The sequence below is a fragment of the Oncorhynchus gorbuscha genome, linkage group LG02, assembly GCF_021184085.1.
Source record: "Oncorhynchus gorbuscha isolate QuinsamMale2020 ecotype Even-year linkage group LG02, OgorEven_v1.0, whole genome shotgun sequence".
Taxonomy (NCBI): domain Eukaryota; kingdom Metazoa; phylum Chordata; class Actinopteri; order Salmoniformes; family Salmonidae; genus Oncorhynchus; species Oncorhynchus gorbuscha.
The window spans coordinates 49,517,094-49,535,446 of record NC_060174.1 but is presented as its reverse complement, the minus strand read 5'-3'; the positions used below and the strand labels follow the sequence as shown (position 1 = coordinate 49,535,446).

Below are 18,353 nucleotides of genomic sequence, written 5' to 3'. Positions count from 1 at the left end.
TGTTTTCAAGTACTGCGCTCTCAAGACCGGGCGTTCCAATCCATAGATAGTGACAAAGAAAAAGTACAGATCCACTCTGCGGTGAGTTTATACAGTACCTTCAGAAAGTATTCATACCCCTTGACTTATTCCACATATTTTTATGTTACAGTCTGAATTGAAAATGTATTAAATATATTTTAAAAAAGTACCCATCTACACACAATACCCTATAATGACAAAGTGAAAACATGTTTTTAGAAAATGTATTGAAAATATATTTGGAATGTCAGCATGGTGGTGGCAGCATGATGTTGGCTGCATCATGCTATGGGGATGCTTTTTAGCGGCAGGGACTGGGAGACCGGTAAGGACAGGGGGAACAATGAACGGAGCCATATACAGGCAAATCCTCAATGAAAACCTGCTTCTAAGTACAAATGACCTTAGGCTTGGGGCGAAGATTTACGTTCCAACAGGACAATGACCCCAAGCATACAGCCAAAGCAGTGCTAGAATGGCTTCAGAACAATAATGTGAAAGTCCTTGAATGGCCCACCCAAAGCCCAGACTTCAATCTCATTGAAACTCTGTGGAAAGACTTGAAGAATACTGTTCAACGCTGCTTCCCATCAAACTTAACAGTGCTTGAGAAAATCTGCAGGGAAGAATGAGGGGGGATCGCCAAATCCAGATGTGCAAAGCTGATAGAGACATACCCAAGACGAGTCAAAGCTGTAATCGCCGCCAAAGTGCTTCTACAGAGTATTGACTCAGGGGTTTGAATACTTATGTAAATGAGATTTCACTTTCACTTTCAATCAATTTGCACACATTTCTAAAAACGTGTTTTCACTTTGTCACTATGGGGTATTGCGTGTAGGTGGGTGAGGAAAAACATATATTTAATCAATTTTGAATTCAGGCTGTAACAACAAAATGTGGAATAAGTCAAAGGGTATGCATACTTTCTGAAGGCACTGCAGTGAATGTGTTAGTCACCCAGAGAGTGTCCCAAGTTAAACCCCGTGAATGTAATGCTTAATAACACTGTTATAGTAATGCATATTATGTAACAATGCTATAATAATGCTTAACAGCTGTGTTATTCACTCATACTAATGCCAAATTAACACAACACGTTCTCTTTTATTATATCCATGCAGGGTGAAGTCAAAGAAAAATGCAGAACAGGCTGCTGCTATAGTATGTCTACATGTTCTGGGACTGCCAGAGGGGCGGGCGTGTGAAGAGTACTCTGGGTTGGTGGGCAAGAGAAAGAGGGAGGAGAAGAGGAATGAGAAGCCAGATGACGAGGACACCACTGTAGAGTATGGAGCCAGGAAAAGACCCCTGCCTAAAAATCCAAAGGAGCAACAGCTGCGGAAGACAACAGGGCACCAGCTATTCCAACTGGTGTACAGCACCAGACACGCACAGAGTGATGCTGCACTTTGTAAAATGACTAATGCTTTACGACCGCAATGAGACGGTATGCTCCTTTTTATATTAAATGGTGGCGGATTTGCAGCAGGGGTCAGCTCTTGCCAGGGGGAGTGATTGATACAGTAGCGGCCATATTGTTGTGAGTTTGAGACATTGCCTACAAGAGCAGCGTACTCTGAGTAACTGAGACACTGAGTAGCTGGAACTGTCAGCTCTCACCCCAATAGTCAAACATCAATTAGCATGACGCGTTCCATGCTATTTATTTTCTCTCCTGGATTATTTTGTTTATAGACAACAAGCATGTTTGGTGTTTGTGTGAAGAAGGCATGCTCTACAGGGAATTAAGAAATGGCCCTATTCTTAATTCTTTAAATTTGATAACCAAAACCGATAATTTGTTTTTTGTTTTTTAAACTGGTCAAATACGTAACAAGACAGTATGGCAGTCTACTTGAAATCACACATTCTCCTAATGCTTGCAATACTGAATGTATTCTGCTGTAATGTCACGATAGAAAACCACTTAGCAACTTTCAGCACCACATCATATTGACCAGAAGCAAGGTAATTATTGGTTTTGTTTTCTTGTTATTGACAGGAGTGTGTAATAAAATGTGCCAGAGGAGGGCAGTACAGGAGCTGTATAAAGCTAGTTAGAATTATCAGACAGTATTTATTTTGTAAGGCCCCTTCTATGGGGCTTTTCACAATTGGTGAAAACGTACTTTTTTTGTTGCAGTTTTCATCCTTATAAAGTGGTTGTTGCTCTATCACTGTTAAACTATAAAGGTTGATGATTTGATTGTGGTATGAGTGGTGTGTGTCTGCTGTTGGATAACGGATGGTTTATTTGTTTTTAAAACTGTTTGCTTCTAACGAGATAAGTATTCGTATCGTTGATTGATTGCAGTCTCCAGAAATACATTACTTGTCTTGTCAAGTGATTTGATACTCTAAAATGGTCTAGTGGCTTGTAGACCTACAGTACTCTCTCACCAGCTACTTACAGTACGCGGGGTGATATGCCGGGTGTAGTATTTTGCTGACGTCATGAACCAAGCTGTCTGTAATGCTTTGTTTGTAATGTGGAAGTTTGGAGTAGACTACCAGCCTACTTCACCAGTCATCAAGAGTAACAACGGTCGAACCATTGTCTGCGTCTTTTCTAGTCCGAGAACTGAACTGGTGAAGTATAAAGAGAACATAATAGATTCGTAATAAATGTCGCCTGGAGGGGACACGCATTTAGGAATCGCTTTAGTTATTTACAACTTCGGATAGGCTTCTTGTTGCTGTTTATAGTGTAAACTAAACTAATTTTCCTCCTGTTGTATCGTTAACCTTTTGAGTCCAGTTTTGAAACAACCCAGGAATAAAGAACTGTAAAGAACCGACTCGTAAGACCGAATGACTACTGTAAATTGTAGCGGCAATGAGGAACTGGACTTCAGACTTATTTTCGGAGAGGACGCGCAACAGCTAGGCCCCGCAGGTGAGTTTATTTTTTTATTTTTTTTACAATGTATCCGTATTCCACAAAGCTTTGATAGAATTTTACAAAGTTACCAATTTGGTGCAAATGTTCTGTTTGTGTCGCCTTGGCTAGATTGTGGTATCTGGTCATCGAGCCGAACCACGACTGTAGGCTGCATTCATTGACCAATATCAAATAATATTTTATTGGTCACATACACATGGTTAGCAGATGTTAATCCGAGTGTAGCGAAATGTTTGTGCTTCTAGTTCCGACAATGCAGTAATATTTAACAAGTAATCTAACAAATTCACAACAACTACCTTGTACACACAAATGTAAGGGATGAATAAGAATATGTACATATAAATACAGTGGGGCAAAAAAGGATTTAGTCAGCCACCAATTGTGCAAGTTCTCCCACTTAAAAATATGAGAGAAGCCTGTAATTTTCATCATATGTACACTTCAACTATGACAGACAAAATGAGAGAAAAAATCCAGAAAATCACATTGTAGGATTTTTAATGAATTTATTTGCAAATTATGGTGGAAAATATGTATACTGAAAATAAAGTATGATGAAAATTACAGGCCTCTCTCATCGTTTTAAGTGGGAGAACTTGCACAATTGGTGGCTGACTAAATACTTTTTTGCCTCACTGTATATGGATGAGCGATAGAGCAGTATATACATATGAGATGAGTGATGTAGGATATGTAAACATTATTAAAGTGCCGTTATTTAAGGTGACTAGTGATACCTTTATTAAGAACATTTATTAAAGTGGCCAGAGATTTGAGTCTGTATGTTGACACAGCCTCTCTATGTTAGTGGTGGCTGTTTAACAGTCTGATGGCCTTGAGATAGAAGCTGTTTTTCAGTCTCAGTTCCACCTTTGATGCACCTGTACTGACCTCACCTTCTGGATGATAGCGGGGTGAACAGGCAGTGGCTCGGGTGGTTGTTGTCCTTGATGATCTTTTTGGCCTTCCTGTGACATCGGGTTCTGTAGGTGTCAGGGAAGGCAGGTTGAGGGCGGTGTAGTTGCCGTACCAGGCGGTGATGCAGCCCGACAGGATGCTCTCGATTGTGCATCTGTAAAAGTTTGAGTGTTTTAGGTGACAAGCCATATTTCTTAAGCCTCCTGAGGTTGCGTCTTCTTCTCCACACTGTTTGTGTGGGTTGACCATTTCAGTTTGTACGTGATGTGTACGCCGAGGAACGCCGAGGAACTTAAAACTTTCCACCTTCTCCACTACTGTCCCGTCGATGTGTATGGGGAGGTGCTCCCTCTGCTGTTTTCTGAAATCCACGATCGTCTCCTTTGTTTTGTTGACATTGAGTGAGAGGTTATTTTCCTGACACCATACTCCGAGGGCCCTCACCTCCTCCCTGTAGGCCGTCTCGTCTTTGTTGGTAATCAAGTCTACCACTGTAGTGTCGTCTGCAAGCTTGATGAGTGAGTTGGAAGCGTGCATGGCCATGCAGTCATGGGTGAACAGGGAGTACAGGAGAGGGCTGAGAACGCACCCTTGTGGGGCCCCAGTGTTGAGGATCAGCGGGGTGGAGATGTTGTTTCCTACCCTCACCACCCGGGGGTGGCCCATCAGAAAGTCCAGGACCCAATTGCACAGGGCGTGGTCAAGACCCAGGGTCTCAAGCTTAATGAAGAGTTTGGAGGGTACTATGGTATTAACCTCTCTGGGATTTAGCGTCCCACCTCACCAACAGCCAGTGAAAGTGCAGGGTGCCAAATTCAAAACAACAAAAATCTCATAATTAACATTCCTCAACCATTGAAGTATTTTACACTATTTTAAAGATACACTTCTCGTTAATCCAACCACAGTGTCCGATTTCAAAAAGGCTTTTCGGGGAAAGCAGAACATATCATTATGTTAGGTCAGCAACAAGTCACAGAAAGCATTCAGCCATTTTCCAACCAAAGAGAGGTGTCACAAAAAGCAAAAATATAGATAAAATGAATCACTAACCTTTGACGATCTTCCTCAGATGACACTCCCAGTACTCAATGTTACACAATAAATGTATGTTTTGTTCTATCAAGTTCATATTTATATCCAAAAACCTCAGTTTACATTGGCGCCATGTTCAGAAATGCCTCCAAAACATCCAGAGAAATTGCAGAGAGCCACATCAAATAACAGAAATAAACTTTGATGAAAGATACATGTTTTACATAGAATTAATGTTAAACCTGTTCTTAATACAACCGCTGTGTCAGATGTCAAAAAAGCTTTACAGCAAAAGCACAATATTCAATCATCTGAGAACAGCGTTCAGCCACAAAAGCAAACCATACACTTACCCGCCAAGTTGTGGAGTCAACAAAAGTCATAAATAGCATTATAAATCATCACTTACCTTTGCTGATCTTCGTCTGAATGCACTCCCAGGACTTCCACTTACACAAGAAATGTTTGTTTTGTTCAATTACGTCCATATTTATGTCCAAATACCTTTGTTTTGTTTGCGCGTTTAGTTCACTATTCCAAATGCACAATGCGCGAGCGCAAAATCCAGAATAAAGGTCAAAAGAGTTCTATTATAGTTTGTACAAACATGTCAATGTCAGTGGACCTATTGGGGCGATAAGCAAATTGGAGTGGGTCTAGGGTATCAGGTAGAGTGGAGGTGATATGCTCCTTGACTAGTCTCTCAAAGCACTTCATGATGACAGAAGTGAGTGCAACGGGGCAATAGTCATTTTGTTCAGTTACCTAAGCTTTCTTGGGAACAGGAACAATGGTGGCCATCTTGAAGCATGTGTCGGCTATTGTAGCCCTCTACATAACCTAGGCTATCAATTGAGTAGCCGAATAATCCTATAGTAGCCTACAGATTAAGTTGAATAAGAATGTACTTTTTATATCTTTAAATGTTAGGATTAAGTTCTAACGTAAAATACCACACTAGTATTTTATTATTGTACTGTAATCAATGTGCATAACAAGCAGTGACGATTTTAGCATGTAAATCTTGGTGCGGCAATTTTGTTTTACATACATGCCAGCAATGCATGCCACAATACTAAACAATAGATTCATTGCATTATAACGGTGACAAACAGTGCCCACAAACTGTTAGGACTTACATAAAGCTATCCCAACACCTTACCACTGCTACACCTGGCTATCAGCGGAGCCTTGTCTGGCAGCGAAACAGTTCATTCAGCCTCTTTTACTGCCTTTTAAAAAATATAGCTGATATGGATGACTTGCTTAAACAAATGTGGTTTCTACTGACAATTGAGATGTACAAACTATGGCATAAGGGGACGAAGAGCGGATAAGAGGCAATCCGTAATATCAATTAAGACACAGGCATAGTCAATATAACTGTTTGTTCAGCACTTTTGAAATGTACAGCGACAGAATTCAGACCAAGTCACAACCATAGGATAAATAAAGGGGGCATAGCTGTAGTCTAGTGGTTAGAGCATTGGACTAGTAACCAAAAGGTTGCAAGTTCAAATTCCCGAGCTGACAAGGTACAAATCTGTCGTTCTGCCCCTGAACAGGCAGTTAACCCACCCTAGGCCGTCATTGAAAATAAGAATTTGTTCTTAACTGATTTGCCTAGTAAGATAAAGGTAAAAAAAGAAAAGAAAAGCAGGCAATGGAAGCTCTTACAATATTCAATGATGACTTTTCTCTAAAACAGACTATAGGCTAAATTTGCACCACCAAGTCAGAACAGTAAGTTATGAGGTGAAAAGGGAACAAATTATTAGGGTGAGGAACATGGTCTAATAACAGCTTACTACACAACGCACACTTAGTATTACTTTGTTAGCTACAGTTTTCATATCTCCCTGGCATATTACATCATTTATGCAGCAGCATACAAAACGTTTTTGCACTCACCTTGTTGTGCTGTGCTCACTTGAACAGGAAGGTGGCGCGGCCCGAAATCCCGACTTGGAATTCAGAGTTGGATGACCAATTCCGAGTTTGCAGTTGTTTTGAATGTAGCAGAAGTCATGCTGGATTGACAGCATGGCCAATGTATTCAAACTTATCTGGCCCATGGCGTTACCCCTTTTTTCGTGATATCCAATTGGTAGTTACGATGTTGTCTCATCGCTGAAATTCCCCTACGGACTCGGCGAAGGTCGAGAGTGAAGCCGCACTGCTTCTCGACACACTGCTCGCTCAACCCGGAAGCCAGCTGCACCAGCTTGTTGGAGGAAGCGATGTGAAACCACCACAGAAAGCACGGAGCTAGGCTAAATCCCCTTCAGTTTGGAGCTGCCTTTCTCAAGAAAGCAAAAGGTGACCATGTTTGTTTGTACGTGGCTTTATTAACTCAATTATATATTTAGGATATGTGACACGTATTAATGCCAAAATAACATGCAAACAGAATACAAATATATATAATTATAATTATAATTATATTTTTTTATATTAGCTTAACAGCCCTGAATGACGTGTCGTCACTGATAATGACGCACCAGACATCTTGAATGACATGGAGTTTATTACACAGTTGCATTTGATTATATTTAATCAGATCCTGGTCCAGTTTACATTTGGATATATGCAAAATCTGAATGTCTCAATATACAGTATCACTGTGTAATTTGTCGAGTAAAACACTTTTGTATTGACAACTGCTCATTTTGTCATTTGGGGGGGTCTTGCACAGAGATTTCAGGAGAAAAGCCTGGGGAAAGGGTCAAATGTCAGTGACATTGTTTTTTTTTCCGCCTTGGCTAGATTGTGGTATCTGGTCATAGAGCCGAACCACGACTGTAGACTGCATTCATTGACCAATGTGTCGGCTACTGTAGCCCTCTACATAACCTCGGCTATCAATTGAGTAGCCAAATAAGCCTAGAGTAGCCTACAGATTAAGTTGAATAAGAATTTACTTTATATATCTTTAATATCTATTGTAATAGAAGAGAATAAAACATGATAGCCACCCACTCCCTGTTTTCCATCGGCCATTTCTCTTGTCTGTTTCCTTCCTTATTTCCAACTCCTCTAAATGGCACCCGCATGCATCTCAGTCAGGCGCCAACACATTTTACCACCCAGCCAGAGGGGCAGCCAAGCCGGTGTTGCATCAGATAACGTTTATATTCATTACATTCATTTTGCAAATAAGTCAAGGCGAAGGGACGTTCTTTTATGTGCTCCATATCGTGGCACACGCAGCCCTTTGACATCTCACCATCTTTGCATTTTGTGTGCAGACCAGGCCAGAGCAGGACAGTGTGTGGTTACGTTTGTCCTTGTGTGAACTAGTGTAGACAGTAGGCTGTGGAGTTTAAATGTATCGACACGACCACTTATCGCAGGCATTTTCCTGATATTGTTCATGAAGATAGGTAGCATATTCTAGAGAAATGTGAAGTTTGGGGTGAAATAAGTTTGCTAATATGGGTAATTTGGATGACTTAGAAAAACATGGTGCACATGAATGTTATAAATGTATCATTCTATTTATTGTTATGGAATAAATGCAGGCAATTTATCATGATATGGACTTTTGTCCATATTGCCGACCAGCTCTAGAAGGCCGCCGCTTTCGTTGCTGTTGCTCAGTTGACACCGGTGATAACGTACAGTTAGTTAGTTGTGTGATTTAGATTGGTGAGCGAGCGCTGCTGTTGTTAATCTATCCACCGCCAAGCCGCAGGAGCCCCTGCCAAACAGGTCAATCTCTATGTATAGTCTTCCCCACAATTTGTGGAGAGACTCTGAAATGGCATTTATGACAACATTCCCAGTGGGTTATGGATGACTAGTCTAGGCTTTCTGTGTTAAAGGATCGATCAAAAGACAGAGTAGTAGATGGTGAGTAGTTGATCAGAGAATTATCATTTGTTTGCCTGTTATCTCCTCTCTGGAGTAATGCAGGGAGCAATGGCACCAATTTTATCTGCTGCTGTATGCCCTAAAGACTAGACACTTTGCATTGAAAATGAACCTCCCCCTCAATTTGCCTACACTCCTATCTAGAACCAAAAAGGGTTCTTCGGCAGGCCCCATAGGAGAACCCTTTTGAAGGACCACATTTGGTTCCAGGTTCCCTTTCCAGAAGGTTCTACGTGGAACCCAAAATAGTTATATCTGGAACCAAAAAGGGTTCTCCTATGGGGACAGCCGCAGGAACACCTTTTTCTATGTGTCCTTTTTTTATACCCAGGTCCAGACCCTGGTGACAGCACGCCATACTATACCACCCAGTCTATGGTCAATCAGCCTATTGGCCAGGCCCAAGACTTACAACAGAGCCAGCAGCACCACCAGGCTGCTTCTCAACAAGCTCCTGTCCAAACCTATGGTAACTACCACCCCAGCTCCAGCTATGAAGTTCACAGTTCCAGATACTGTCCCATGGGACACCTCCCCAAGGCGTTTGACTGCCCAAGCATCCAGATCACATCTATCAGTCAGAGTCACCAAGAGCTGGGCTCCAGCCAGGATGCCGTGCCCATCAGCGGGGCCGACGGCGGGGGTGAGTGCGGTCGTGAACGGTCCTGGTCCAGGGATCACCTCTACCTATCCCTGGACCCCTGTTACAGGGACTCATCGTCCCTGAACCCCAGCCCTTGCAGCAGCCTGTCCTCCAGGAGCTGGCTGTCCGACGTGTCCTCCTGCGAGTCCTTCTCGCACGTTTACGACGACGTGGAGGCTGAGCTGAACGAGGCGGCCGCCCGATTCACCATGGGTTCCCCGCTGGCCTCTCCCCTGGCCTCCCCTGGCTGCTCCCCACAAGGCCAGGCCGCGGGGGGATTCGGGGTAGAGCTGTGGCAGCAGCAGTACTTCATGAACACCCACTCCCTCTCGCCCCACCAGTCCCCTCGCCAGTCGCCCCGTCAGTCCCCCTGTCACTCTCCGCGCAACAGCGTCACAGACGAGAACTGGCTTAACCCGCGCCCCACCTCCAGGTCCGGCTCAAGGCCCACATCACCTTGTGGGAAGAGACGACACTCCAGCGCAGACGTCTACGGACAGGGACCTTCCCCCTCCCCATCCCCTCATCAGTCCCCCTGCCCCACCCCCAGCCACTCTCCCAGGGGCAGCGTAACAGAGGACACCTGGGCGGTTGGAAGCCCTGGTGCCATGGGGGCCCTCCTGTACAACCTCCCTGAGGTAGATGTTCCCTCCAAAACCAGGAGGACCTCTCAGCAGGCTCACATGGGTCTACTGCATGGACAGGGAGACTCAGGGCTGGTGCCCGAAGACCAAGGAGTCGTGTTGCCTCACCTGGACTCACCTGCAGATGAGTCTGGGTCTACTCTAAAACAGGATGGCCTTTTTGAAGAACTCTTTCTCTCGGTTCCCTCACACTTCACCTGGAACAAACCCAAACCTGGCAACACACCCCTTTTCAGGTTTGTTATTCATAATTACATAAGCATCAATTCTCACGTGTACTTCATCATGCTATCCACCAGGTGAACACTCTCATGTCTGCGATCACTCAGCATGGTGCAGACATTGTACTACCATAGCAACCCTAGCAAGGCCAAGGGCCAGGAGATCATAACTAGAGGTGAAGAACAAGATACCAACCCCTATGCTGAATGACAGTATGTTTATGAGAAATAATGTCTGGGTTGTAGTTGTTAACGCACACTGTAGCAAACATTCTTGCAATGGAAAATTATAATTTCTTATTGGGCAAGTTCAGGTAATCCCTCCCTGTTTGTCTGTTTTCTTCCATTTGCTACCTAAGTAATATGACCCTGTGTTGCCTTCCCACCCAGGACCTCCTCCCTACCCCCACTGGACTGGCCCCTGCCCAGCCAGTTCGGCCAGTGCGAGTTGAAGGTGGATGTGCAGCCACGGGGCCACCACAGGGCCCACTACGAGACAGAGGGGAGTCGGGGGGCCGTCAAGGCTGCCTCAGGAGGACACCCTGTAGTCAAGGTTAAGAGAAAGTCTTTCCCAACCTCATGACACCAGAACTGGGTCCAAATAGTATTTGCACTTGTAAAGCTCAATCTAGCACAGCTAAAGTATTTAAACACATACCATTTGAATCCAGGTCTGCATGACAAATGTACAGTTAAAGTCCAAAGTTTACATACACCTTAGCCAAATACATTTAAACTCAGTTTTCACAATTCCTGACATTTAATCCTAGTAAAAATGCCCTGTTTTTAGGTCAGTTAGGATCACTACTTTATTTTAAGAATGTGAAATGTCAGGGCTCTGACCAAGAAGATCAATATGATTGCGCTAAACTTTATGCCTGGTTCACATAACAAGTTGTGTTTTGATAAACTGCTGTTTGCAATTGTAACCTCGAGGTGTCAATCACCGTGTGACACCCTGAGATGTCAAAGGAGGTGTTCTTGTTACAATGAACTGTCTTGAGTAGGCGTTTTGTGCAATTACTCCCTTCCTGTTATTACTTGAAATGTACATTTATTGAACAATGTTATCAGGGGTTTGTGACACTTGTTCATGTATTAGGCTCAGTAAATATGGGGGGTGACGTAGCTTATTCAAACCCAACCAACCACAAGAGCACTGGCGGCCCTAATCTCGCACTGTAGTTTCTCGCTCTCTTGCTCTCCTTCTCCGTTAACGACAGATACATGGTAACCCTCAGACAGACAACCTGTTATTGTAGCCCAACAGCTCTTCATTTAACACAGGCACGTGCAAGCATGTGTGTGTGTGTGTACATGTGAGCTTTGTGTTCTGTATATTCAAGTCCACATCAAGCATGGCCTTGGAAGCCATAACTCTAGTAAACAACTAGGCTGTGCTGTGACTCACTACATGAGAGAGGAGGGATCCAAGTTGTATGCATTTAAACCCATGGATGGATCACAGCTCGTACTCTAGTTACTCCAAAGTGCTGCACATACACCAACTACCACACCCTTTGATCTTTTACCATTTTAAATAGTCTGTGCTCGGGGTATCACACTGGGCATCACACTGGGTATATCACCAGAGCGTATCACCTAACGTTTAGCAGAGCACTACTTGCCAGTGGGGCTGGAATACAATCCCTGGATCAGGGCTTAGAGTATCACCTAACATTGAGCAGAGCTCTATTTGCCAGTGGGTACCGTCTAGCAGAGCACTATTTGCCAGTAGGACTGCAGTGGGACTGAACTACCATCTATGGATCAAGGTGCAGCCAGGCTGGAACAGATGCAGGCTGAGATAAGCAAAGCTTCATTGAGGCCTGGCTCTCATGTAATATATACCAGCTAGTTTATTTTGGGGTGGCTTCATTACTCTAGTGTTAAAGCCACACAGCTTCACACTCTAGTCCTCTGTAATGCCACAAGCAGTGTTTCCCTGTACATTGCATCACGTAGGCGTGTTGGACATTCCTCAACCTCAGGCTGTCTCTTCAGGGGCACAACTTATTTTTGGTGACCTCAAATGGTTTGAATTGGGTAATTTCATTGTAGGCAATCCAGGATGTACATTGCATAGCGCAGGTCACATTTTTTGACATTGTCTGGGTGTATTGCTATCAGTACAGAGCTTTGGCATTGGTTTTGCATACTGTTTCTAAACAGACCCAAACACACTTATTCAAATGTACAGTGCAGAGAACAAGAGTGCTCATAAGAAGAAGTGAAACATGGTGTATTCATGTATTTGTAAATCAAAATGCGGTAGAATGCGTATATGATTTCTATGGATTGGTGTCATTTTCAGCTCATTGGATACAACGAGAAGCCAGTCAACCTGCAGATTTTCATTGGAACGGCAGACGATCGGTACTTGAGACCACATGTCTTCTACCAGGTGCACAGAGTAACGGGAAAGACGGTGGCTACTGCTTGCCAGGAAAGCGTAATAAGCAGTACAAAGGTTCTGGAAATCTCTCTCCTCCCCGAAAACAATATGTCCACCAGGTACGGGACATAAACATGTCATATTTATGTTTTCAAAGAATCACAAGGCTAAAAATAGAACATTTGTGCTTGTGATTTATTGGTATTATGATCTAAAATGTAAAATGGCTTCCACTGTGAATTCTCATCATTTTTGAACGATTTAGAACAGATGATAGCATGTTAAAAATGGGAATGGGTTTTCGTCTAAGAATAAGCATATTTCTACACCTAGAACAAATAGAAACAGACAGAACATAACTATTTTGTCACGGAAATGTGGCTGCCTTACATAATGGAAGAATCCAGGCATTATTTTCTCGCACTATCTGATACTTATTGGTCACTATTCAACAAACGACATAACATCATAAAATGACATGTGAAGAATGTGAACTATTTAAAGCATTATGGTCATTCTTTATTAAGGGCGGCAGGCAGCGTCGAGGTTAGAGCGTTGGGCAGTAACCGAAAGGTTGTTGGTTTGAATACCGTTGGTCAGTAACCGAAAGGTTGCTGGTTTGAATACCGTTGGGCAGTAACTGAAAGGTGGGGGAAAAAATATGTTGCTGTGCCCTTGAGCAAGGCAATTAACCCTAATTGCTCCAGGGGGGCTGTACAATGCCACCCTAGACATGACCCCACACCCTGCGGGTGTCTCAGGGGGAGTTGGGACATGCAAACAAAAAAAACAAAACATTTCCATTACACACTTGTGTATAACAGGAAAAATATAAGCACCCCCAAAAGTAGGATTATTATTAGCTTACTGTAAATATTAAAATGGAAATGTTTATATGGGCCTTTATATAATGTTGTCTCATGCTTGTATTTATCCCTCTACAGTATTGACTGTGCAGGCATCCTGAAGCTGAGGAACTCTGACATTGAGCTCAGGAAGGGGGAGACTGACATCGGGAGGAAGAACACGCGTGTGCGAGTGGCATTCCGTGTGTATATCCCTCAGCCCAGCGGCAAGGTCCTGTGTCTGCAAGCTGCCTCTATTCCTGTGGAGTGCTGTGAGTACCTTTTATTCAGTAGGCCGGCCTACATACTGTAGTAATAGTACCAGTCCAAAGTTTGGACACACCTACTTATTCAAGGGTTTTTCTTAATGTTTTACTATTTTCTACATTGTAGAATAATAGTGAAGTCATCAAAACTATGAAATAACACATATGGAATCATGTAGTAACCACAAAGGTGTTAAACAAATCAAAATATATTTTATTTGCGACTGCACTTGAAAAAACTTTAAAAGTTCTTGAAATTATCTGGATTGACTGACCTTCATGTCTTAAAGTAATGATGGACTGTCATTTCACTTTGCTTATTTCAGCTGTTCTTGGTCTTGGTCTTTTACCAAATTGAGCTATCTTCTGTATACCACCCATACTTTGTCACAACACAAACGATTGGCTCAAATGCATTAAGAAGGAAAGAAATTCCACAAATTAACTTATAACAAGGCATACCTGTTAATTGAAATGCATTTCAGGTGACTACCTCATGAAGCTGGTTGAGAAAATGCCAAGAGTGTGCAAAGCTGTCATCAAGGCAAAGGGTGGCTACTTTGAAGAATTTCAAATATAAACTATACTTTAATTTGTTTAACACCTTTTTGGTTACTACATGATTCCATATTTTTGATTTCTTCACTATTATTCTACAATGTAGAAAATAGTAAAAATAAAGAAAAACTCTTGAATGAGTAGGTGTGCCCAAACTTTTGACTGGTACTGTACATGCGTTCAAAGATCCACATACATTATTCATATAGTCCTGAGTTTTTCCCGATTATGGGACTTGACCAGAAAGAATCTTTATTTATATAATCTATATTTAGTGTTTGGTATAATAATTAGTTAAAGGCTATAACTTGGGACCAGACCTCCTTGTGACCCTTTTTTTCTTTAATTTTCACCTAAAATGACATACCCAAATCTAACTGCCTGTAACTCAGGACCTGAAGCAAGGATATGCATAATATTGATACCATTTGGGAAACAATTTGAAGTTTGTGGAAATGTGAAATTAATGTAGGAGGACATAACACATTAGATCTGGTAAAAGATAATACAAAGCAAAAAAAAAAGAGTAAATCTTCGAAATACAAGAGAAAGGCCATAATGTATTATTCCAGCGGGGGCACAATTTAGATTTTGGCCACTAGAAGGCAGCAGTGCATGTGCAAAGATTTAGACTGATCCAATGAACCATTGAATTTCTGTTCAGAATTTTGTATCAAGACTGCCCAAATGTGCCTAATTAGTTTATTAATACATTTTCAAGTTCAGAACTGTGCACTTTCCTCAAACAATAGCATGGTATTATTTCACTGTAATGGCTACTGCAAATTGGACAGTGCAATTAGATTAACAAGAATTTAAGCTTTCTGACAATATCAGATATGTCTATGTCCTTCACTGTTCAGTATATGTAATAGTTAAATGTAATTGACTTGCAGCCCAGCGCTCGGCCACAGACCTTCCCCAGATGCAGAGCTGCAGTCCCCTCAGCTGCTTGGTCAGTGGGGGTGGGGAGATGGTAATTACTGGCTCCAACATATCCCCCGAGTCAAAGGTCATCTTCCTGGAGAAAGGCCCTGGTAAGAGACGCTGACGCCGCCTTGACTTTATAGAGCTCATAGAAAGGCTAGAGGATAAGTCTGGTTTATCCTTGTCCCGAACCATACTCACTTGGCAAGAGCTCCTATGATCTCAGGGTGAATACTGTAACCATGAGTCCACCGAGTTGGTCCAACAACTATGGTGGTGTATAACCAGGCCACCACAGTGCAGCTTTACGTGACTTGGCTCAGTAGTGTGAAAAGGGTATAAAAACGATGCCAAAAAAAGGAAAATATTCTCCCATTAACACAATACAACAGTGTGTTAATTGTGATGTTTTATCTCTCCAGATGGACGCACACAGTGGGAAGTTGACGGAAAAGTTATTCGAGACAAGAGTAAAAGAGTAAGTAGAAACCTAAATTACCTGATTAAAGTTAACCTACATGAAATCAACCTCCCAAACCCTGGATCCCTTGAATATATGATAAATCATTTGGAAACATTCTCTTTGCAGTCCAGAATCGTGGTTGAGATTCCTACCTACCACAACACCACTGTGAGCTCTGCAGTCCAGGTGCAGTTCTACGTGTGCAACGGGAAGAGGAGAAGAAGCCAAAGACAAAACTTCACATACTTGGCTGGTGCTTCTCCACACCATTATCCCACTGCCAGTGACCATGCAGTTGTGGCTCCTCGGGTGAAGCAGGAGCTCACTGACTCAACCTATCTGTCTACTTGCAACAATCTCCCTGGCCTATATCCAACAAGCAGCAAGCAGAATTCTTCTGACGGGGCCTTCTCTCAGGACAGGCCCTTGTATGGTTCCTCTGGTGGTCACCCTGTGCCTTGTGGTCCGCCCTCCCAGCTAGCATACACTCCCTCAGGCTCCTCGCCTCTTCAGCACTCCCCTCACCTCCACAGCTACAGTCCCAGTATGGGATACCAGCGGATAAGCCCTATGCATACACCTGATTCAATGCCACCCCCTCGGACAAAGCCTGTCTACCAGGCCACACAACATAATGTGCCTTATAGTGGCCAGGCCAGCTCTCCCATGAGACTTGGTCCTGCCGCATTCCAGGTCATTCGACCTCAGTCTGCCCAGCCCAGGCCAGCTGTCTCCAGCCCTCATAGGGAAAGTATGATGTACCAGAGCCTCATTGGACCTGATCTCTCTGTTGCCACTCTCCAGTCTGCCAGAACCCACACCCAGAATGCAACCCAGCTGCAGTCTCTAAAATACCACTTTCCCCACTCAGACTCTGACCTAGCGGCTCTACAGGCTGAGTATAATCTGAGCTACCATTCTGACAAAAACTTGCCTGCTTCGTATTCTCCCACTCCTGGAGTAGCAGCAACCTGCTCCACCTCCCCGTTAGCATCAGGCTCCTCTGGGGTTCCCCCGAGGCACCTGTCCCCCAGCAGCGCTCAGGGGCTGGCCTCTGGTATCGACCCCCAGGAGTGTCCACCGGCACTCCATTCCCTCTTCTCAAACGACAGAGGGAGGGTGAACATCAAGCAGGAACCAGAGGAGAAGCTGCCTCTTGGCTCCATGGGACTCCAGGAGATCACACTAGATGATGGTAAGGGGCTCATATAATACTTCTGGCCATGTAGTGTATGTCGATACCCCTTCAAATTAGTGGATTCGGCTATTTCAGCCACACCCATTGCTGACAGGTGTATAAAACAAAGCACACAGTCATGCAATTTCGATAGACAAACACTGGCAGTGGAATGGCCCGTACTAAACCAAATCAAATTGTATTTGTCACATGCGCCAAATACAACAGGTGTACAAGCACCTTAACCAACAATGGAGTTTTAAGAAAATACCAAAAAACAGTAAGAGATAAGAAAAGCAAATAATTAAGGAGCAGCAGTAAATAAAAAAAGCGGGGCTTTATACAGGGGGTACCGGTTCAGAGTCAATGTGGAGGCTATATACAGGGGGTACCGGTTCAGAGTCAATGTGGAGGCTATATACAGGGGGTACCGGTACAGAGTCAATGTGGAGGCTATATACAGGGGGTACCGGTTCAGAGTCAATGTGGAGGCTATATACAGGGGGTACCGGTTCAGAGTCAATGTGGAGGCTATATACAGGGGGTACCGGTTCAGAGTCAATGTGGAGGCTATATACAGGGTGTACCGGTTCAGAGTCAATGTGGAGGCTATATACAGGGGGTACCGGTTCAGAGTCAATGTGGAGGCTATATACAGGGGGTACCGGTTCAGAGTCAATGTGGAGGCTATATACAGGGGGTACCGGTTCAGAGTCAATGTGGAGGCTATATACAGGGGGGTACCGGTTCAGAGTCAATGTGGAGGCTATATACAGGGGGTACCGGTTCAGAGTCAATGTGGAGGCTATATACAGGGGGTACCGGTTCAGAGTCAATATGGAGGCTATATACAGGGGGGTACCGGTTCAGAGTCAATGTGGAGGCTTTATACAGGGGGTACCGGTTCAGAGTCAATGTGTCAATGCGGTGGCACCGGTGTCGAGGTAATTGGTGTAATTATGTACATGCAGGTAGGGTTAATAACACAGAGTAGCAGCAGCTTGGGGGTGGGGGGTGTAAGTAGTCTGGGTAGCCATTTGATTAGCTGTTCAGGAGTCTTATGGCTTGAGGGGAGAAGCAGTTTAGAAGCCTCTTGGACCTAGACTTGGTGCTCTAGTATCGGTTGCCGGGCGATCTTATCGTTGTCGGTGATCAGGCCTACCAATGATCTGGCCCCCCTGAGGGGCCCCTGTGTTGAGGATCAGCGTGGCGGATGTGTTGTTACCTACCCTTACCACCTGGGGGCGGCCTTTCAGGAAGTCTAGGATCCAGTTGCAGAGGGAGGTGTTTAGTCTAGTCATTAGCTTAGTCATGAGCTTTAAGATCACTATGGTGTTGAACGCTGAGCTGTAGTCAATGAATAACATTCTCACATAGGTGTTCCTTTTGTCCAGGTGGGGAAGGGCAGTGTGGAGTGCAATAGAGATTGCATCATCTGTAGATCTGTTGGTGCGGTATG

At 43.7% G+C, this 18,353-nt stretch overlaps 1 protein-coding gene across 3 annotated transcripts in view; it reads left to right on the top strand.

Annotated features, from left to right (window-relative positions):
• Positions 1 to 18,353, top strand: part of LOC124003736 (nuclear factor of activated T-cells, cytoplasmic 3-like) — a 46,443-nt gene that overhangs the window by 16,487 nt on the left and 11,603 nt on the right. Inside the window, exons 4-13 of one of the 3 annotated variants that reach the window (XM_046312301.1) lie at positions 11 to 81; positions 1,146 to 1,471; positions 2,783 to 2,920; positions 9,087 to 10,278; positions 10,654 to 10,816; positions 12,578 to 12,777; positions 13,603 to 13,775; positions 15,224 to 15,364; positions 15,677 to 15,732; positions 15,844 to 16,912. In XM_046312301.1, coding sequence (XP_046168257.1) covers positions 2,836 to 2,920; positions 9,087 to 10,278; positions 10,654 to 10,816; positions 12,578 to 12,777; positions 13,603 to 13,775; positions 15,224 to 15,364; positions 15,677 to 15,732; positions 15,844 to 16,912 — 3,079 coding nt within the window. In that variant the 5' untranslated portion in view covers positions 11 to 81; positions 1,146 to 1,471; positions 2,783 to 2,835. Of the gene's footprint in view, positions 1 to 10; positions 82 to 1,145; positions 2,921 to 9,086; positions 10,279 to 10,653; positions 10,817 to 12,577; positions 12,778 to 13,602; positions 13,776 to 15,223; positions 15,365 to 15,676; positions 15,733 to 15,843; positions 16,913 to 18,353 lie in introns of all 3 variants that reach the window. The other 2 variants (XM_046312292.1, XM_046312285.1) reach the window with 2 other exon arrangements.